This window comes from Venturia canescens, chromosome 1 (assembly GCF_019457755.1).
Source record: "Venturia canescens isolate UGA chromosome 1, ASM1945775v1, whole genome shotgun sequence".
Classification (NCBI taxonomy): domain Eukaryota; kingdom Metazoa; phylum Arthropoda; class Insecta; order Hymenoptera; family Ichneumonidae; genus Venturia; species Venturia canescens.
The window spans coordinates 2,362,059-2,385,555 of record NC_057421.1 but is presented as its reverse complement, the minus strand read 5'-3'; the positions used below and the strand labels follow the sequence as shown (position 1 = coordinate 2,385,555).

Below are 23,497 nucleotides of genomic sequence, written 5' to 3'. Positions count from 1 at the left end.
TGTTTGAAGGGCACAGCTGGATCGAAACGACGCTGCAGCTGTGCTTTCCGCGATCGCTAGATCGAGGGCGGGGGGGGAGAACGAAAAGTCATTCGCGATTACGATGGTAGGGCAAAACTCGAAATTATCGTCGTCTTGCAAAAGCCCACATGTTAGAAATGCTCAAGAAAATGGAAGGGCTGAAGGACCGGAGTTTTGGAAGCAAGTTGGCAAGCGACTCTCGCTCGCCGATTTCCCTCACTCTCCTGCTTTCTCTTTCTTTCTCATTGCGGTAACGCAAGGGTGGCTAATCTTAGTTTCGAAGGGCTTTTCCACCGACCAATAAATAACAAACAGCCTGAACCTGCGGTTTCGAGTCACCCTCCGCCCTGCTCGACCCTCTTGATAGCGACAGAATTCAAGAGCGGCCGTCCCTCTCTCGAGAGATATGAGAACAATAAGTATTGGCTACCCTCGGTTCCTTCATAATGACACTCGTTACTTATTTATCCCATTGGTTAACGCGACTGCATTATTTATTTGACACAGCTCGAGTAAGCGTGTATATTTTCATTCCTCAACTTCGAAAGTGTATTTGTGCGGACCTTTGTAGACTTTTGATTGATACGAAGGCATTATTTTCTTTGATAAATTCGAGGGAAACGCTGGCAAGCCGGAAGCGATTGAGGGAATACAGAGCGATTAGATAACTTTTACAAATGACTTTTGTTTTCACTCGTCTCATTATTTGCATAAACAATCATGGTGAAATAAGCTTTTCCTTCGGATCGATGGCTAGCTACTCTAGTTCGAATGAAGATATATACAAAAAAGTTTGATCGTTTGTTCTTGGAATCTTGGAACGAAACACATCAATTTCCGGCCCCCTCCCCGCGACCCTTCCCCTCGCCGAATTCGATTTTCTTTTTGGCACCGTGGCATACGCCGTGTCGTAGAGAGAAAAAAAAAACGATTACGAGAAAAGAATGAAGACGAAGGGAATTTAGGGTATCGAGAGCTTTATAAACGGTGTTTGAACAAAACGCACCCAAGTGAAGTGAGACTTTCAATGACGTTTCGAGCAGACGAATCCTATACGAACGAGATGAATGTTCACGAGCACCCCCCTTTTTCAATAGTACATCGTCAATCTTTATACCGAGATAGAGGACAATCGGAGATCGTGAAACTCAGTGAACCGCTTGAGCAAAAAGAAAAGTTGACAAAGTTATTCAATCGTAGAAAGAGAAAAAAAGGATGCTGCGCACAGGAAGAGGAGAAACAGGGCGGAGCGCGTGAGTTTACCGACACTCTTTCCACAAATCTAAGCAAGTGTAACGCAACGGCTGTATGTACTTTAGCACACTACTCATGCCTCTGTATATTTTCCTCGTCAGGTACAGCGCATTGTTTTCTGTCGAGAAAAGGGCCGCAAGTTTGTCAACTCCGCGCCTCAGCTCGCTCGTGGCTTACGCCCTTTTCTCCACCGCTCTTTTCCCAACCGTACATACATTTCCACGTGAGTTTATATATAGAATTCTTACTTCCGGCTCGTCGAACTTTTTTCGACTCACTTTCACGCTACACACCAGTGAAAAATACATTCGCTTCGAGACGCATTACTCCTCGCTTCGACGAATATTCCGAAGAGCCATGAAAAATCCGTTGAATTCGTCGCCAAGTTTTCGCAGCCTTCAGCCTGACGCGTCTTTGAAATATGTTTTGCAAGGAAATAACAAAAAATATCGTTTATTCCTGCATAAAGGGAGGAACGATGTAGAAATAAAGTGAAAAAATAAACAAAGTTATGAGAGGTTTACGCGCATTCGACAATGGAATTATGAGCGACGATGTACGACGAGTATCAATGCGAGTACTGGGTACCTGCAGGCTCATGCGAGGAGAGAATTAATTCGATGTGCTTGTCGTTTTTTCAGTACCGCAAGAGCAGCGAGAGACTGTAAATGCACGAAAGAACGAAGGTGTACGATTTTCGCAGCACTCTAAAGGAGTTGGTTAATGAATAAAAAATAAAGCGAAGGAATATGGGCGAGGGTAACTGGAAAGCTTTTTTTGTCAATGTTTTCCTGTCGTTGTGAGTCTCCAGGAGGCAAACTTGCGGGCGAAATTCGTAATGGAATATCTGGAAAGTTGGTCCTGAGTAAACATGGGCCTGGCGAGAGTGGAGTGAAAAAGTGGCAAAGGGAGTCGGTTACATAAAGCGAGGGGAAAAAAGAAACAAGAGAATTTGGGAAGGGAGGAGCACAGACACGATGCAGAAGAGCTTGATTCTGTACTGAGGTGGATACGTCCTCGTCCTCTCCTCTCAGCAAACTTATGCATTCGAGAATTTCATTTTAATTACACGGCCTCGTTTCACGGACGGATGGAAGAAGGAGAGTGAGCGATGATGAGAGATACGAAAAGGGCACGGCCAGTGCAAGCTGATGAAAATAAGGTGTAAGTTCGAGTTGATGTAACGTTTTGGAGGACGTTGAGGTCGGGGAGCAACAGTCGTTTCATTTCGTCGTTTCTTGCACGCCATTTCGGCCTGGATATCGCACTCTCGCGGGACACTGCGTCTCGTGCGACGCAGATCCAAAAAACGACGAGTCTGAACTTCGCGATCCAGTGTCATTTTCGACAGACGGGTCTGCCTGAGATTCTGAAAATAACGGTAATAATAGGAAAAACGTTGCACCGCCGTTTCGGAAACCAGAAAATATGATGCTCGAAAAGCATCAACTCGCGCTGCGGAAATATGACTTCTTCCCAGTTGTAATTCTAATTATAGTAAAAACTTTTCCGGAATTACTTTCCCCACGCAATTTCTTTCGTTCGAGATCTTTCACTATTCGAACACTCCCCATGCCTCCAATTCGCGTTTTCACATTCTCTTTCAGACTTTTTATAAATCAACGCTGGAAACATGTAACGAGAAGAATAAAATAAACTTTCGGCTAATTTACAGCTCGAAGAATTCAAATGCAAACGATCGCAGTTTACGAAATCCATTCAATCATTTGTGGAATAGCTCGTATAATCTGCAGCGTCCAGCTCTGGCGTGCAAGCGTGTTTTACGCGACAAGAAAGGGGGGTTGTTGCGAATAGCGGTATATGGAAGTTTATGTACAGCGGTACTGTACTCAGGAAACATCGCTATTCCACAATCGCGAGGTTTCCTCTCTCTTTCCTCCGTGTGCACCACCCTATCATACTACTCCCTATCCATAGCCTCATCCATTTCAATTGCTGCGAATAGCTTCGCCGGGGCGCGAGGAAACGCCCGGTATTCGCCTAACGTGCGATTTTTTCTTTTTATCTTCTCGATTTTCTTTCTTTTCTGCTCTATGTTTGCGCGAATCGATATCGGTTAGCGGTCTTTTTACTCTTGCCACCTCTCCTCTTTGGCCGCAATCTCGTATCAGGCGGTTTTCGTCGTGAAGTAGAACGCGAGAAACGCTCATTGTCGAGGAAGCTAGAGTACGGGCTGAGGAGGAGAGTGCGATCGGGGGAATCGATTGAAAATGGAATAGGAAACTCGACGGCGAGAGAGAAAAAGAGAGAGAGAGAGTGGGGGGGGGGGGCTATCTTATATGCTTACGGTACAAGTGTACACAGCAGGGGTTAAGCGTTTTATCATCTTCCGATCCTCAACACCGCAGCGATCGCAGAATATTAAATGTATATAGAAAAACGTGAAATAACATTCGATGCATATTCAACTCTACGATCAATTTTTAATCATGGAAAAAAACTGGCTGCCTTCATCTCGTAGGTGAATTTCGAGATGAATTTCATCGTTGAACTTGTCTTTATGAATACTTTTCAATCATCTGAGGCCTCAAATTGATTTACGAATTCCTGAAAGAACCCTGCGGTAAGGTTCGATCGAGAATTCCGCACCGAGGATAGTCCTCAATTTGAAGGAAAAGATCAAAAGTTCAACGGTTGTTCGCATATTGTCTGATAGAACTGATCGTTCCCATACAAATAATGAATATTGTACGAAGCTCCATGGGAGTATTCGAGCGTGAAAATGGACGTGATGAGGCTCTGCGACAATCAAAATTTGCAGTTGAACAATTCGCTCACTTCTGTTTGTCCCGGGCTGTGCACCAGGTGTGTTTTAGAAAATTGAGTTATGCTAAAACCGAATAATTCCGTGGACGGTCCGCAGTCTTCCATTCGGCGCTCTCGCCCAGTCAGACCGAATCATCGACGCAGCTTCATTTTGGAATAACGCGAAAATGCTCGCAGATATAAATTGAGCATAGAAAGCTCACCGCGGTCGACGAGCCCGGTCTTCGCGTTTCGTACTAATGCTTCGGCTATTCAAATCCACACATCATGGGCTCATGGGTATATGAACACATTTATGAGCGATGTGCAGGGAAGCATAAAAATGAACGACGATCTGCTCCTCACCCCGGAATTTCACTTCTAGCTGCACAGCTCTCGGGTGCGAGACTCCTCGGGCTCCATATTCCACTTACGTTTTGATATTCAGGCTCGAAGATCGTCAATTCAGGTTAGGATTCTAGCCAAGGAGTGTGCTTCATAGAGGATGGAGCGCGCGTGGTATGAAGGACAGGGGAGTTTTCGGGAGAGGAGGACGAGATATGGGATAAACGGGTAAATGAGTACTCGGCATGTGTGACTGTACCTCACGGCTGTAGCAGCAAACGGACTGTCTATAGGAACCTTGACCAAATTCTTGGCGATGCCTGCATTCCAATCTTATACAAGATCTATTCGGATGTACGGGAAGGAAGGAACGCCGATAGCGAGAGTTGGGAAGAGCGAGTTGGGGGGGGGGGGGGGGGGGGTGAAGACGTATTCAGGGCACAGTGGAATATCCTCCCAAAATATTAATGGTTGCTTAGCAATCGAGCGTTGTATGCGATGCGGATATCACGCATTATTTCATCCGATGATTCTCCGCGACGCCAAAGACGTTTATTTCCAATTTTTTGTTCAAACTCTATAAAAATATCGTACAATTTTGCTTTCTCAAGTGCTCGAAAAACTGCAGTGATTCTACGCGGCAAACAGGCTGATTATTTTCACAATTTTGACGAGAAGATTACATAAAACCGTAACTTCAAGTTCAAACTTACGAAAATTATGCAAGTTCTGCTTCATACGATCTCATCCCTCCGGGTAGTTTGGAGCCACGAGAAATCCCTGGTTATTCGTCTTCTCAATGAACCTGCACCGGTCCTTAAAAGGATGGAAGAAAAGTAGGATGGATGGAAGAAAATATTTCCAGTGCACGTCTCCGGAGAGGAAACGAACGTTGAAATTTCACGAGCAACAGATGAGTTAATTGAAATTTCGTGTGCTCCGTTGCAGCACGTTTATCGCACATCCTCTGATACTTTTCGCTCTCGGAGAGAAAAAGATAATAATTTCTCTCTTCCTCTCTGCGTCGCGCTCGCACCAAGTATATATCTCTATACGGTCTAGCCACACTCTGAAGGTACACAAGCCCATTACAAGGAAAGCGCAGGGTATGTTTATGGGATCGTATATCTTCGGGTGCCCAAGGGATGATTATTATTTTAGACATACAGATACGTATATATGCCGTTCGGTTGAGAGAGTTGTGGACGGTGCGAGAGTCTGGCTCGTGCTGGCTCCACCGCTCGCGTGCAACTTCTCCAATGAAACGACGCTCCCAACCATCCCCCTTAAACCCAAACCTCTCGCCAAAGGTCCGGGGCATCCCTCGAAATCCCGATCCCGGGGATTACGTGTACGGCTGTCATAGTACGCTCTGCTATATCCATACACTATATTATATATTGCATATATAGGTTGTAACATATATTCGTGTGCTTATGAGTGTGTACATATATACAATTCGAGGGGGTTGATTGGGGCTTTTGGGGCTCGCACACCGTTTCGGACGTTCTTTGTTGTTGCTGTTATATCTGTAGAAGAAAGTACGATAAACTAGATTCGATATTGAGAAACTTTGGTGATGAGTTCTGTATTTATAATTTTGTTACATTAAGCGGGGAGAGAAAATCGTATCGAAGGAGATTGTTATCGATAGAAATATTGTAATTTTCGTATTGTAATGATCTGTAAATGACGATGGAGCAGCCTGATAAATTTCGTTTGGTGGAGTCGACAAAGACTAAGAAGGCACCATTGTAGGGTAGAGGATACGAAAAAATTCGTAATTGTTGCAACAATGAATACAAGTACCTTTTTCATTCGCCGAGGTAAAAAGCCCTCGTATCGTCGAATGGAGATAAAGGAGTCTGCGAGAAGGAATATGATGAAGAAAAAAAGGTATTATAATTAGAAAATTGAGAACAACGAGTTTTATTCCCAGAGCCTGCTTCTCTAGTCTTCTGTGAGGCTGGACCACACTGGAGCCTCTTCAGCCGTTCACCGACGCGCGCTCCTCTTCTTCCTTTCAATTCTCTCTCGCTTTGTGTCCCTCGCTATACGTATATCCATATTTTGTGAAAGTTACCTGGCGAGAAGAAGCTTTTGAAAGCGGTTTTTTCCCGCACCAGTCGGAAGAAGGAAAATGTTAAAAAAAGTTTCCTTCGTTAGGGAAACGCCGGAGAGAATTGGGCCGGGGGAGATAAAAAAATTCACAGCATCCAACTTTTCGTCGAGCAGACAAAGCTCCTTGGATGCCTTGTTTTATCTCCGAATACTCCATCTATCTTTAAACAAATATTTTTTCCTCTCTAATGCCTCACAAATAAGTATCCAGCTTCATATAACGTACTCAGCAAATCGACTCTATCAAAGCTTCCCGCAGTTGACATTATTTCTCTTAGATTCTTACTCTTCGGTCTCCTAAGCTCGTTGCTTTTTTTCAGCGCTCGCTAGCACGATACATCCTCCTACGTTTAGTCTCGTCACACCGGTGGAGACCGGCTTACCGCGGCGGAGAGAGTCAACCAAGAGTTATATTTTCTGATTTAAATAAGCGAGCGGCAGCCCCAGGCTGAAACTGTTCCTGAGCAACCTGGTGAATTCAGCTGGGTGGTGTGGTGAAAAAGGAGAAGAGAGAAGAAACTGCGACAGAGGGCAGAAGCCTGGGGGAGAAGGGGCTCCACCGGAAGAACACAGAATAACTCTTAAAAGTTCCCCCTCTCGTTTTACAGCTCTCTCATCACTGCTATACACGTAGAAAGGGTGGAATATGAATGTAATTTATCCCGGCTATAAGAGATGGCGAAGCTGGTATAAAAACATCCATATACCGGTCGTCTCTGGAACTCCGTTTGAATTCCTTTCCTATCTCGTTTCGACGTGCTTTAAGGACTCGTCTCATTCAACGGATTGCTTATTCCTTGTCCTCCTCCTTCATACTGTGCTCGAAAAGAATGAGTCTTGGCGTCAGTGCATATTCCAACTTCGAATCAGTCCACAAGCTCAGCGTCTTGTTAACAACCTCAACATGCGGTGGCGGGTTGCAAAAAGTCGCAGAAACGAAGAGAAAGCGAACTGGAGAATTGTGGAGCTACTGCGGAAAACGCCCGCGACGAAATGCAGGGAAAGAAAAACTTTAGCCGAAACGATCGCTCAACGGGTCAAAGAAACCTCTGGACCATTATTACCCCCTGGATATCAACGGGCATGAATTCGCGGATTTTCGGATCCATGCTGCCACGTCGCACACGCTCCACATCTTTCCAAGAACATTGAACGTTCGCATAACGATTAATTTTATGTAAATAGTGATAGACATATATGCATCCAACGTGAGAAGCAATTTCGAACGACTCGAGGGTTGATGGCCCCACGTTTCAAGAGCATCCTAAGTGTCCATATCTCAAACTTTCCCTCCGCAACTTACACAGCTCCGCCAGCCAGCTACCAATTCCCTCTTCCACTCCAGCCAAACATATATTTATCACTATAATTTCATGCTTTATATCATACATATGAGGGGCTGTAATCAATGTTTACGGTTCTTTACGATCGCTTTACGTCGATGTAGTCTCGTTACTCGTGCCTCGAGACTGGAGAAAATCTTTGCACTTTTCCCTGCCGTGGAACGACTGCACTTGTGCTCCTGGTCGGAGAAACTTTCCCATTTTTTTTCACGGTCTGTCACAAATTTTTGTTCACTCTTTTTCTTTCTGGAAACTCAAATATTTTGATGAATTCATCACGCGATTTTAGGCTATGCGAACAACGAAAACTTTGCACGTCACGATGGCGAGCTATCGAATGACACCGAAACTTGAGCAACAGCTGTTTATGTAAATAGCGTAATAAGTTGACCGAGTCAAAAGATGGAAAAACATCGGCGAGAAGAAATTTTTGAGTAATGCGCGTCCATAAGAGCTTTTTCGTTGGTTTCTCGAAACTGCCCATCTTTTGAGCATTTCGTGGGCGTATGTGAGGCAGAGAGGCTCCGAAACGCTCGATGTAATCATGAAAATATGAGGATCTCCGGGGCGTGCTGGTGGGCGTGGAAAAAAGCTTTGTCGTCAAGGTATAGCCTAACATACATTTTTGCGAGCCACCGCGGAGTCTTCTTTCAACCCCTTTACATCATGTGCCCAACCCAACCAGCCGCCTCTGTATCGCCACTGCGCCGGGAAACCCACACAACTTTACACGAGCTGTTCGTACGTGCGCGCACACCCACACTCTCGTTACGTTGACGCATATGGGAACATAATACGAGGGTCGAAATATCGGAAATACGTTTACGAGAATGAAATAAAACTGCGTTAGTACGAGAATTCACCAGAAGGAAGACGATTTCCGTGCTTTAAGAGTCTTGTTGAAAAAACATCAATACACTGTTATAGTCATCGATCGATACTAAATACGACGACAATGCTACCGGGACGTACTAGAGTTTAGTATGTCGCGTGCAATATTTCTCGGTTCCCTGAAGAAAATGATTTTTCTAATGTCCCATCGCTGCAAGCTCGTAAAGACACTTGATGGAGCCATCAAATTAAATTCACCCACCGCAATGCCAATAATTTCGACTGCAATATATCGTCAACGTATGATAATCCTGAGTAACGTTTCACTCTTGTGGAAACAACACCCTCCCCCCATCACAATTATATCGACTGTGAGTTTATCAAACAGCGATATTTCCGATGCGGAAAGTTGTAGAGTCGGTAGAAGCGACAGTTCGTTGCTACATCGAAGTATGAAAATTTATAACAGGCCAAATGTTTTTGTGAACATTGATGCTGGCTCTGTCAATGGGTATTCATAGGGGCAGAGAAAATCAGGTTTTACATCAGGGACGTATATTCCTTGACGATTCGATCGAGGTGGAATCCTGAATTTGTTGGTCCTTGCATAATTTTCGAGTTATCAAACCTTTCGGTGTAATAAACTCGTAAAAATAGGAACTCGTGCAGCTTCATTAGTGTGCACATGCGTGCATGTAGAGAAAAAGAATAAAGCAGAGGGAATATACACGTGTAAAATGTTTCGTATCTCGAGTCGGATATTGGGTAGAGAGAACGTTTGGATCCTCACGCTTTGTTCGCAAATTAATACGGCGCCGAGGAAAAGCGGATTAACAGCACGAGTTTGAATCGGTTCGTTTCGCGAAATACACATGTACACATATGAACACACACGTGCAAAATTGCATATCCCGGAGTTGAGAACGGGAGATTTGTCCCGAAGGGTAGTTTTGGGGCGAGCGGCTGGGAAGGGGGGAGAAGAACGATAGAACGGACGTTGTTTTCCGTGAACCGTTGCCTTCGAAACTGTGAACCCGTATACAGCCGGTGGACAGGTCAAACTAAAGTGAGATGAAAAAAACGCAGGTGGGCTATGGTTTTGAGGGGACGGATCGGGGTTGGACCGTTCGGAAAATTGATAAACCAAATCGCGGAGGCTTCGAGTCCTAGTCGAGCACAAAATTCGATTCCATTTTTGAGCCTCGATATCTGTGTGTATATACCGTGAATAGTGCGTCGTCACATTGAAACTGCTATACCGAATTTTACCCCTGGCCGGTAAAATCGAATTTTGTAATTGACGGAGATATGTCCAAGTAATCATTGCTTCGTTTGTTCTCGAACGAAACGGGTGTAGAAAACGAAGCCAACGAATATTTTTGACCAACGAAAACGTTTTTTCTTTTGAGAAGAAGAATCAACTTTTTTCTCGGGATGCAATTTCGTTCATTGGAGGGATTCATTCATCCAAGGGAATGAGCACATTCGATGAATCAGAGAAAATTCATTGATGCAAAAGTGAAATTAAAGTCGCTCGTTTATTCAAACGAATGCATCGTCGGATCTCTCAAAGTCGGTTGAATCGGTACAGAATTTCGGGAGTGTCAGTGAATATTACAGAAATCATGCATTCAGACATTGGCCGACGATGTTACAGCAATGAGAGTTTATAATCGCGCGCGTTAAATATCAATGTTTTGCAAGCTCGAAAACAGGCGCCCTACTTCTTCCGTTTTATCCCGAGTCATGTTCTCGTCTCTTGGCTCCCGTTGAGTAAACAACTTCGGGTCACTTGGTCAAAAATTCACGTAGCGTCGTGGCCTTCGTCGCACACAAATGCTGCGGCGACGCTTATTTGGGCATTCGAGGGTCGAATGAACGAGGAAACAAAACCTCGAGCCTCTTCACCCAGCCTGAAAGGGTCCTACCTTCCTGCCAGCAATGAAAGTTCCTCACTGAAAAAATTCTTGTTCTTTCGTACAGCCATACTTTACAGCGATTTTTCAGTTCCTACGAATTTGGTGTCTCGGAAGGTACAACAATAGAATCATTTTTTTCAAACAAAATCGCTGCGATTTTGAATCGAATATTTGTGAGGTAAAGGTTGTAACGTTGCTCAGTATTTTGTGCATATTGCTTGGCACGCGAAGGGCGTTACAACTCGCGGGAAGGTTGGGCGCTTTGAATCCTCTCACAGTACTCGAGACTCTCGGTCGAAGGAAGGGGTTGGCTGGAGAATGAGTGTACCGCAGTGTGTGTGCTTGGGTTTCAACGCGAGTTTTCCTCTTGGCGAGACTGAAATCATTACTTTTCGGCTGTTGCCTAGAGAGTGACTATGACTGCAACACAGTCTCGGTCTGAATCGCATATTCGGTTTTTCCTACTTGCTTTTTCTCTTCTTTTTTTTTCTATAAACTCGCTCATTTCAAGAGACCCGAGCGGACGGTGTATGTGTATTTTGTTCATATACATAATACGTGCCTCTCTCTCTCTCTCTGTGTATAACAGAAACGTGTGTGTGTGTGTGTTTGTGTGCGCGTCTATGTATACGAGCGCAGTTTCGAATGATGAAAAGTGAAACCGAGTGAATTGCGAACCAGAGACTTCTTTCATTTGGTGCAACGACATCGCGATGCATTACAACTCCCTCATTGAACGCAGGTTCGAAGGTCGCGGACCAACGATTAATGACTGCAGTGTGAGAAAAAACACATTCGGATTTCACATTTTCAACCGTTTCATGTGCAAGGTAGGATGGTATCGTTCAGTTGAATATTCATAACAGTACCAAAGGAACTTCAAATACATGGTTCGAACTTCATTTTTGGATGTAAAAGATTCACTGGGAGAGAACATTTTTCAAAAATACAAAAATCCAAATTTTTCGAAACAGAGAGCAAACCCTCTGGATTTTTACTGAACTTTACTGTGCTCAAGCAACCTGGTATTTCTCCCATTCGTCGAACCTCATCGATCAGTATCCATTAAAGTTTCTTTACGTAAACGAATTCACGAACGTCCACTAACAGGTTGGAGAACCAGGCGACAGACCGAAGGTATTTTACGAGTTGAAATAATGATTTTCCAATATCCTCTTGAGCCTGATGGCTCGCCCTGTGCAGTCTTAAGCACGATAGAAAATTTGCAAAGTCTTCACTTCCCTTGCGGAACACGTAAAGTTCGAGTTGCTATTTGCTCGTATACTTGGCTGTACCGAAAACGAAAATTTACGTTGAGCAAGTTAAGGTACAAGATTGAAAAGTTAGAAGGGTTGCGTACTGTTCGGTGAGTGGAACAAAACTTGTTAATAAACAATTCTGTACTCTGTATGTGTACACATAGGAATGATACGTGAGAGTGGTCACCACTACAGGTTGTTTTTATAAACAGGATACTTTCCAGTATGATAAAAGTTTTTTTGCTTTATATTTCGCATCATAGAACATCGTCCTTTTTTCAGACACGTGGACAGTTCTCCGTGCTTATATGGAGTGCAAAATCCGCGATGTGTTCGGACAGAGTTCAAAGCTCCTTAATTTTGTCTGCTTAATTCGGCATGCTGCGTGTTTCCCAGATTTACTCTGCACTACATTTGATGAATGCATAAGCGTAATGGGCTCTTTGGGTCCCACAAAGTTTATTCAATGACCGTGTGAAAAGATTCCTCGTTTCATCGATATACGAGAGCGCATCCTCTTGAACTAGATTGAATCCCACTGAAAGACGTTTTCAAAGCTCTCATTTCATAGTTTCCATTGGCTTTGACCATTCGGATATTGCCGCTACGTATATAATGAAATTTGAACACTCTGTTGACCGAGGGTGGCCGCAATGTTGGATTTAAAATAACAATAATGATAATTTTCATTATTTTAATAGCAGCAGCGAAACTTCGAAATTATTGAAATAATCAGTGGAGGAAGCCGGATTGCAAGCTGACCATCTGAATAATTAATGCTTGAGGATATACGAATACGAATTTATATTAAATTATGTATATGAATTTTCATCCAACGTTAGCGATTTTCTCACGATAGCACGCATTCGCTTACTACACTGAGAGAAAAAAGTCATTGCAACAACGAAATGTGGCATTACGGAGTGCACTGAAATTTATGATCACCACAAAATTAAAAATGATTGAATGACCATGCAAAATTGTTTTAGACCAAACTACAGATTCACTCCGAAAATTTGAATGAAGAAGTTGAATGAAGAAAACTCTTCCAATAACATCAATTTCTATTGAATCAATATTTTTTTTTCTCAGTCTATAAATGTACGTTTTTCGATTTCGAATTTTTTGTTTTCTTTCATGCATTATCGAAAACTTCAACTGGATGAAATAAGGGATCGGAACCCTTGAACCTTCGATTATTGTCGAGGGAGAGTGGAGTGAAAGAAACGAAAGGGGAGGGTCGAAGGTCGTACAGTTGAAAAAACATACAGATGTATATGTACCAATTCGATTTTTCATCTTTCCACTCTAATGAAAAATAAAGGGGCCTCGAGAGACTGTACCTACAGAAGGGAACATTTCGTCATTTGATTAAGAGAATAACGTTTGAATGACGTTACTTATCCATCATCGTTCGTTCCTTCTATACCTTCGATCAACAGGGATCCTGTATTTGGGGAAGTTCATAAATTTAAAAAAACGAAAATGTTCAGTCAGTGGAGTGATCTTGAATTTTTAACGTTGTTTGGAGATACTTTGCTATCGTGAAACGTGAGAATTGTATTTTCGAGGTCCCTTGGATATTCGGGACCTCTCACACTGTCGAGGTTCTGCTAACTTAAAACAACCATCTTTGGGTGTATCTCGGAGGGAAAAAATAATAAGATTCGAGAAAACAAATAGTCTCAAATCGCAATGTGTATCGATGCTCCGGGTGCTGCGCGGTATCCGAGAAACGAAACGAGAGGGAGATCGTATTAAATGTATAACCGCGTTGTTGAGCGGGTTCTCGAGGGTTTTTCATTTCATACCCGCTCATGAAGAGGGTGAAATAAAGCAAGGAGACATGCCTTCGTGTCGCATTTGCTTTGATAAACACATACGTACAGTTTTTATAGTTATGTAGACTGATACGTCGCTGAGGGCAAGTAACAATTTCTTTCAGAGTGCTCCTTCTGCTTTCTCTTATTTCTCTTATTTATATTGCATATATAAAACCTTCATGGGTCTGCAACATTCTCGGTGGTTCGAGTTTCAAGACAGGTCTTCGTTAACGATGAGGGGTTTTTGAGCTTTCCTGAGTTTGCCGATGCAATCTAAGTCCTTTACCGAACCCTTTGAGGAACAGCGCCGCACACTTCAGCGGACTAAGTACATATAAAGAAAAAAATAAATAAATCTTGAGAGGTATTTGAAATTTTGGGTTCGAGATCCATTTCTATGTTTAGCGCAAATATAACTGGATCTTTTTTATAACGATTCTGGAGCTTTCGCGTTCAAATATACGATAATTAACCGACAATATTATACCCATTTCTTGGGTGATCGACTCTCTCTTGCATGGATATTCTTGTTTCTTGTCGTTCTTTTGATTCCTCTGCAGAGGCAAAACTCATGGGAGGAAGCTCAAATTGAGCCTAGAAAGATCGTTCATTTGATTTTCTGTAACTCGGATATGCTTCAAGCACAAATTATATCTGAATCAAAACGAGAATTAAGGGGTTTGAGATTGGTGGAGCGCTCAACCGGATTTCGATGGATTTATAATGCGTTAGATTTTTTCTGTGCATACCAATGATATTTTAAGATCTGTTAACATCCATTACAAAATATTAACGTTCAACGAATCGAATAAGATTTGAGCACGCAATCAAACCTTAATTACTTATTTCCAATGGTTTTCCCAGAATATCCAACTAACGTGGCTCATTATACCGAACCAACTATAATTCAATTCAGATGAAATTACAGAATATAATACGATCCTCCAATACCCTACAATCATTTACTTTCAATTATGTATCAAAATATCTAGGACATGATAGCTAATTAGATCGATCGTGCTGAATTATTTTTGACATACGCGACAATACTCGTTCCCTTAATTCACTCAATTTCAATATGCTGTACTAAATAAATCAAAGTGTTTCCTGCTGAAAGGACTACCATGTACATGGATAATGTGCTCAAATAATTGTTAAGTGAATTTAGATCGAAACAATAGAATTTTGCATCATGATTTCACAAAATTAATGAATACAAAATTGAGAGAAACTGCCGTTGAATCAAACATTTCGAAAAATTTAATTCTGGATGAAATCTGACTACTTCTGAACTGTGCAAGCCCATTCACGATGAGGAGGAGCGTGAAAGGGAGAAATGCATGAAAAAAAAAATTGGAAAGTTTGAACTGTCAGTATTTTTTACGCTGAGAAAAAAAATCGTTGTAACGACTAAATGTCTTTGGTTGATATTCTTGTTGCTTGATCTAACGAACATCCATTTGCGATAAATAAGGAATAGTCCATTTATTCGAATCACTAGTTTTTTATTGATGTGAATTAACTAATCGAGTGAAACTAAATCTTTTGTTCAAAGAACTCGAAACATTTGTTTATTTCTACTTAATTCACATACACTTTTATGATATACTTATTTGAATATCAAGCACTGAAATGTCCAAACGGTTTTGTTGAAAATGATAAATATTTTGTAAATCAAATCATACTGGTCAGTTCAGTATAACCCAAAATATGTTTAAATTTCTTATTATATTAGCCAACATGATTTGTGAAAAATAGCAAATCATTTTGATAGTCGGATTTTTTCTTTATGTAGCTTAAGTAAATCTTATCAATGACAAACCAATTAAATTGCCTATAAAAATGTCTACCTCGAAAGAAAGTTCAGTACTTTATGTGTATAAACGGATTTGCTTATTTCTATAACTAATCAACTAAATTTCTGTACTTGATTTTCTCTATTTCAATTGTTGGTACGAAAAACTTTTTTTTCTACGTATTCTTAGTTTTCGGATGCATTAACTAATATTTTCGTAACAACAAAATATAACGTTAGAGTAACCCAAATATCGTCACATAATCCTCAATTTCGTAAATCCAAATCGCGTTATCTATTTAAATCATTATCTAAATATTTTGTGAAATTAAATAATTATTTTGTCGTACGTATGGGACTAAATACTTTAGTTAAATTAACATCTTTCCAGTGTTTCAATCAAGTTTGTTCCCTTGCACATTCTTGAGAGCTCAGATCTAGAGTATGAAGCCAATAAGTTGAGAGAATGTAACCAACGCACTAATGTAATCTACCAACTAATTAGATTAACGTGCAGAAGCAATATCGTTCGAACGAGAGAAAGCACCGTGACCGAATGCCTATCGACATACCTGCGCCAGCGAAAATGAGGATTGCGTGTGGGGGTATAATTTTCGAAAGGAATAATTGGCACGTTGGAAAAGAGACTCGTTTACGGAAAGCCAGAATCGAAGTTAGTGTACACGCACAACCGCGTACACACGTTTGGACAACGCAACCCCAGTTCGAAATGGGGCTTTGCTCAGTTTCTGGCCCAACGCAGATGGTTGAGAATTCTTGCGAGTCCGGAAATGCGTGCAAATGCAAAGCCAAACGAGCTCCTTGCATGCGAGACCCAATACTCCGATACATACAAGCTTACACGCACACGTAATCCTCCGCAAAATAGTGGAAGATCGATCGATGAGTCAGCCTCAGAGATCTGCCCAACAGTCATCAGACGTGCCGATGCGTGCCTGAATATATTATAAAATCCTTCGTTCCAAAACCTTAACGCCGGAATCTCAATAGTTTTCCATCACTGCACACAAAATGTTCGGTCGAATCACGTTATCTTGAATAAAGAATCGAAATAAACGATATTTAGTGAGCGAAATAAAATATCTTCGGCAAAATCTTATGTTCAGCGGTTGTTAAAAACTTATAAATCCGATGCATACTCTCCCAAGGCATGAGACGTTGAGCAATCAATAATTCGAATTCATAGTATAACCATTTTGCGATACGGAGGATTGAGTTATCCCCAGAAGTTAATAAGAAAATATGAACTCGAGGTTTATTGCATACGCGGATACTGAGACCGAGACATTTTCGGTCGGTTTGCACAGGCAAGTCTTAACTTACTTTTTTTCGTTACTTTCTTGCCTTTTCATTTTTCATTCCTTCATCTCGAGTCCGTTTCCTGCCTCTTCGCTCTTTCTCTCTCGTCTATGCAGATACACATACACTTACATGAGAAAAGCATATTCCCTTTCTGTCCGCGTTGCGTGGAGTCGTGCTGTTGCCGCGCGTTCTCTCCACGATCCACCTTGCCCTGTTATTTCCCTTGAAATCGCGAAACTCGAGACTCTAACTTTAATTGAATTTAAATTGAATTTAAAATATTAATATTTTGCAGAATGCAGTGGTAGAGCGGGCCGAGTGTAGTATAACACTGGGAGCTTATTTTATTTCTTCCTTTTTCGAGGATCTCAGTTTATTCTCTGTATGGGCTATGAGAACTAATACTCCCGTTTCCTCGTGCGCGTTATTCAGCCTCTTTTCTACCGGATACTCTATTATGATATAATGATTTTGTACAAATATCTAGTTACAAACTTTGTGACCCGTGCTGCCTGCGCTGAGCCTTGCTAAAGATATGAAAAGTTTACTGCTAAATGGAATTATGGTGATCTGTAAACAGGCCATATTTTCCAAAAGCGTGCTGAAGTAATGAATCAATTAATGAATATCGAATAACACACGTGCTGGTTGTCAGTATTTTCCACTGATGCTTCAATCATGGGGATTCACGTTTTGGAGTATCGCAAATCCCTTTGTGGAGACCAAAACAATCGTGAAATGAAATTTCAGTTTGAATATTCGAGCTTTTGTTGTAAAAATTGAATGAACGTTTGACATCCAGTTTCTTGGCTAATTGAGTTTAAAAAAGGCTGATTCCATTGGAGAGTTAGAGCGACTCCAAGTACTTGGAATCTTGTGTTGTTGGTCGGACCGAAAAGCTTGGTTCTCCATTCACAATGTTTTTCGATTAATTTTCTTCTTATTATAAGATTAACATGAATTGAGTTTCCTAGTACCGAGGTTGCGTGCAACGTTCGAGGGGAAATATCCTCGAGGTATTGAACACTTGTTACTCCGTTAAGGTTCTTACCTGTTTGTCAACTTGGTCATCCGATTCTCTGACAAACAGGACAACTCGAGCTCATGCCGCGTTACATAGCTCGAGTTCACCTCTGCGATATTCCGTTCTCAGGCTCTTCACACGAGTTGCATAAAGGTCCGGAGTTTTTATAAACATGATAACGAAGCAAGCAGAATTAAATAAAAGTCAGGAGAGCACAGCTAAGGGGCGGACTGAGAGAAAGGATGAGGGAGGGACGAATATGAGATGCTGCAGCACAAAGAACCTGAGTATTAACTTAACGGAAACTTGGCAAATCAAAGCAAATAAAGGTAAAGCGCTCGCGGGGGGCACCGCCGAGAGATATAAAGCAAGAAGGATAAGACCCGTGGCGTTCAACCACCTTTAACCCCCGGAGCTAACCCTTCTCGTTGACTCTGTCTGCTTTCGTTTGGTGCGCGCAAGGCCGCTCGCTTCCCCCACCGCCAAACTTGCCGCGGGGTTGAGTAGTTTATCCACTCTGTTTGCATACAACTGAGCGAAATTAACCAAACAAAATACACCCATTTAGCTTCGAATTATGTATTGGATGATTGGGTTACAAAGTGAGTTTAACGCATGGGACCGAACGATCGCTATTATTTCATTACCTTGGATCGGAAGATTCAACTAATTTAATCACGCCCTTTATTTTAGAGTTTAGCACCGACGTTCCAATACGAACTAAATAAATAAATTGTTCACTCACGCTCCATTAAGCTGGAGCCACTGCCGTACCGTCAGATTTCCTTTGAACGTGCATTCGAACGAATTCAGTGTCGTTTCGACACGTTGATCGAACCATTGAATTATTCGCATGCATCATCCAGGCATGTGCTACGTTTTCGAGTTACACTCTCGAACGAGTCACTCAGCAGTGTGTTAACTCTGACGATCTACGATTGGGAGCTCGTAATGGAACAATAAAGAGCGAAAAACTTCCACTGAGACAGCGATTCGGAATCTTCGGAGGGTTAGAATAACGCGCAAACTTTCAGAAACCTCATTAAGGCTGGCGAATCCCCTGTTCGCTCTCACATCCCTATACCGTTGAAGTGAATCCTTCTGAATAGTTATTGGAAATCATATTTGCAAAGCTTTGCGGAAACTTGAACAAACGAAATGTCGAACGAAGAGCCAGCCCGGATTATTACAACGCATCCGTCTCTCCGATTCGTCAACGCACTCCGGTGCTATTATCACCCGATTTGCGCTGCTGGGAGGTTCTCCATGCTAGAGCGGCTCTGTATATGCTCAATATTTTGGACGATCTATGAGAGGAGCACGCACGCATATGTGTGAGGGGGACGGACGAGGGAAGCGGCAACGAGGAAAATTCGTGTGTAATTTGCGAGTAGCTTCATCTCGTCGAATGAGGGTAAATCGTGTACCGCGTGGGGGAGGAGTGCAAGAGGGCAGAGTGTTCGGGTGCATAGATGCATTATTTTAATCCACCATACGCGAGGGAAAGCTTGGTCAATGCTCGTACTCGGGGTCATAAACATATACATCCGAAATCACACGGCAAGCTCGCAAGCTCGTATTACCTGTCCGGCCTGATGGTGGGTGGATTTGTCGAACGCAATCCCAGCGCATCGCTGGCTCATGAAAGGGCCGGAAGTTCGGATAAACGGAAGGGAATATGCCCCGAACGTTTATATATATCGAGGGCTCAAATTTGCCGGACTGTGGACTACAGTAGGCAACCACCACCAAGGCTCACTCGCATAATTTCGTTTCTGACTTCCGGATAAACACGCTAATTTTGTACGACCGACTTCATCCATTTGATCTACAGTTCCAAACCCAGCATCCTCTCGCTTCCCACTCCCTGCATTTCCTTTTCTAGCTACCTGTTGTTGTACACTTTATTGTTGAATCCACTGTAATTTTTCGGAGCAGTGCGAGTCGAACTTTCCCAGCAGATATTACTCGACAGCGGTCATAATCATTCGGTGCGGCTATTGAAATCAAACGATTTTTCAGAATACGCGAAACGATACTAATTATTAACGACAAAGAACAACGTCCGCTTTATTCTGCTTTATTTCATGACTCGTTGATGGAATTTTGCAGATTCAATTCCCATTCCGTTATCATAAAACAATATAATTTCGCATTTTTTTCGATTCAATTAAATCCGAACACTGTATTAAATTACTGCCCGCGTATTATTACAAGTGGAAAACCGTCTTTCACATTCGAGAACCAGCTAATGTCGTTGAATAATTTAAATAAAATATAAAGCCTGCGGGAAGCATGTTTTCATAGCAGTTGAAACGGATTGAAAGAAAAATATAATCGAATTTGTGCAGACCTGTAGGGCAGAAATGAAATTCTAAATGGCAGATACGAAACACAGGGCAAACTAATTTATTGTAGTATAAAAAAAGGCAGTAAACTGTTCGTTATTCTTCTCATTTACAGCAGCCCTGCCTATGGGAACGAGGCAGAGAGTGCGGTACGTGATGCCGTTGGGAATAATAACTAATTAACGTGCAATTACATCGGGATATTATAACGGAAGGGAGAGATACACAGCAAATATGAACGGTGAGGTCGTGTGATTACGAGTGTCAAATTAATTTCCAATTCCTCTTTCTCCCCTTTTTGTTACTCTTTTTCTTTCTCGTTGTAAACTCATAATTGTGATGAATGTGCGGTGACAGAAGCGATTTTAATTAATGCTCGATGTCTTACAACCGGTCATTAGAAAGGGTAGAAATATTTAACGAGATTTATGAACTCGAGTATGGAAATTACAATCGATTTGTTCGATAGATATTTGATAACGTGCGACGGACACGGCGTCTCCAGGTCGTTCAGCACTGCGGAAGGGCACACGGCGTTTCAACTTAATCGAGGTTTCGACGCATTCTAATCGGAGGCTTCAACGCAGAATTTGATATGAAAAATCCAATGCGGAAAAAAAAAAAGGGTAAATTGAAACGGTGCTGAGGGGTCGAACACAAAACGGGAATCATCAAATACGTTTTCACCGAGGTTTTAAAAGTTATTCGAATATTCCATGCTCGGTATACTGTGGTGGATACTCGGAATTCGAATGTAATCCTCTTTAGACTCTGGCGACCGCGCTACCGACGATCAGCACTTCATCCGATGCTGAAAACCCTCGATTTTCTCTTCACTCAAAAACGCCAGGTCCGTCGTTGAACTACAAATCCACACAGATTTGAGGTTAAAATTTTGAATATCTTCGACTTTCTGTGAGGAAGGAAGTAAAGAAAAGATTGAAAATTCGAGGCCGATTCGGTGTACGGTGAGATACCTAATTTTTACAGCTGAACCTTTTAGCTGGGGTCGTAAATCCCGGGCAGTGGCGATCTTTACTCGTACTCGACAATTTATCAATTAATAAATGTCGGCACTTTTATTGATAGAAAGAATTGGCGAGTTAGAAATCTACAGTAGGTTACAAGCAGACTCGTGCAGAGTCAACCTCGATTCAGGGCTCAGTTGTCGTATCGGGAATGAGCAGCAAACAACTGCTGAAGGGGAGAGACTTATAAAAAGTTGAAAGACCTTTCAGTAAAAAATGTAAAGAAAGTATGGTCCTAGAAGTGGACGCTATTTGGTTTTCCTCATCGAAAAAATGACTTTCCGAAGTGTGCAGCAAATTCACAATTCTTAAGATTTCGAAGAATATAACACAAAAGAAAAAGTAAATTATTTATGCGCCTTCACTCACTCAGATCGAAAACCGATCCTTTGACCTGAGCCACTGCAATTCGGGGATGACACTCGAAAAGGAATAATTTAAATCTTAGTTTTACGAAAGTCTACTCAACATGCGACACGCTACATTTGGCTTGATTGGATTTGCAGTGAATAACTCGAAATATGTGATTTTTCGATTCACAGTTATACGACGGGAGACAGCGTTCGTGGCGACAATGAGCATCATATTGAGTCGCATCGCCGAATACTATTGTGTCGGAAAACAAGGTTTGTGCAGTGCACAGGGAACACGATAATGATAGGACAATAGATAAAAATGGAACGTCAATTCGATTCGAACGGTTCAATGACTCGATTGTTTCAGGTATTAAACGGCTGTTTGGGTGAGTATCCATCGACGGACTGAAAGGAAGACGAGCCGGGATTGATCGTGGTGTGTGAACCACAAGATTCGTTCGTGCGGCAAATACAGATCATTAGCGCAGCCAACCGCCCAGAATTTTCATTGTATTCGGGGTCGCGTATGTATCATATTGCCTCGGGGCATCAATTGAATTACGGGTTTATCACGGATGATAAGAGAAGATGAGCTAACTTAATCGGACATGATAATAGTCAGGGTCGCGACTCTATTTTTCGACAAACCATTCATATGCGCAGCTCCTGCCGATTTGAACGCATTGCCAGTTATGTAATTCCAGCGAATTACGATTTTAGTTAAGATTGTTAGAAAAGTTTCGTTTTTTCAGTTCAAAAGTTATAGGAAATCGCCGAGTCTATCGAGTGCGCACGAGTTGCCTCGGCCAGTCGAAACTATTTTTTAATACTCGGTGTCAAGATGCCACAGCATCTCTGGATTTGTCATTATCGCATCTGATTTTTTTCTCAAAGAGTTTGATCACCCTAGTGCTGGCTGAGTGGACACTATTTTAGAACCCGTAAAACGATTGACATTGAAGTTATTTAAGGATAGTAAATCTTACCTGATTCTTGCCCTTCAGTACAAGAACATTGGTGACGCGTCCGAAGGGAAGTCCCAAATGAATTATTTCACCCTCCGAAACATCGCTCGGTATATTTCTGATGTGAATGACCCGCGAAGGCTTGCCGTTGTGGCTTTTGTCCAGTTTAGCCTGCAACAAAGTAGAAGCAATATGAAAATGCGGATCAATGATGTTTCTTCAAATTTTCAATTTCCATATTTTTCAATATTTATTATATTATTGAAACGTTCGAAATAAAATTTTAGTGAGATTTTTATTGACACACGATCCAAAAATAGGAACTCGAAGAAAGCCAATCGGAGTATTTTCGCAGCACGTAATTCGTAATTCCTTTACAGAACTGATGCGGCGTTCGAGGCATGGATGCCGGAAGCATCTCTCGCGTGGGTAGGCAAGCCGGAGATGTTTGACTGGAAAGAGGCGATGAAGCAGGGAGTATAAAAAGGAAAAGCCACGGTTCGTGATGTGGCTGGGAAGAAGTTCCTGTTTCGAGTATATTTAAATCGAAAGCCTTGTGTTGCTCGAGGCGAAGTTTTCAATCACAGCTCAATCTAGCCACCACTCGGCTCACAGTCAACTTTCTTTTCTCCCTGTTCCTTATCTTTACATCTTCCCTTCGAGTCTCCGCTTGTAAAAACCTGACATATCACTTTTTATCCGTTTGTATGCATGCTCCGTGTGTCTAGACGAAGCAGCGTCGCTGTCATGCGCTCAATACGTTCTCTTTCTGATCATAAAAACTGCGCGAGTTGGATGGAGATCCAAGTGACCTCGGAACAACAAAAAGCATTTCGAAAAACGGGGTTTGCAGAAAAGGTTCGTCAAAAATAATTTGGAAGAAGCTGATTACTTAGAGTTCAATGCTTCGGAGTTCTCAACTCAAGTAACTGCAGGAAAAGACAGAGGAGAGTGGACAGTGTTAAGGTACTAGGAA

The 23,497-nt window shown here is 42.1% G+C and overlaps 1 protein-coding gene across 5 annotated transcripts in view; it reads right to left on the bottom strand.

The window, feature by feature from the left end:
• The window catches only part of heph (polypyrimidine tract-binding protein 1 heph), a 248,599-nt gene that overhangs the window by 55,144 nt on the left and 169,958 nt on the right, over positions 1 to 23,497 (bottom strand). For all 5 annotated transcript variants that reach the window (XM_043433209.1, XM_043433211.1, XM_043433210.1 and 2 more), the window contains one exon: positions 22,543 to 22,692. In XM_043433209.1, the coding sequence (XP_043289144.1) occupies positions 22,543 to 22,692 (150 nt within the window). The remainder of the gene's footprint in view (positions 1 to 22,542; positions 22,693 to 23,497) is intronic.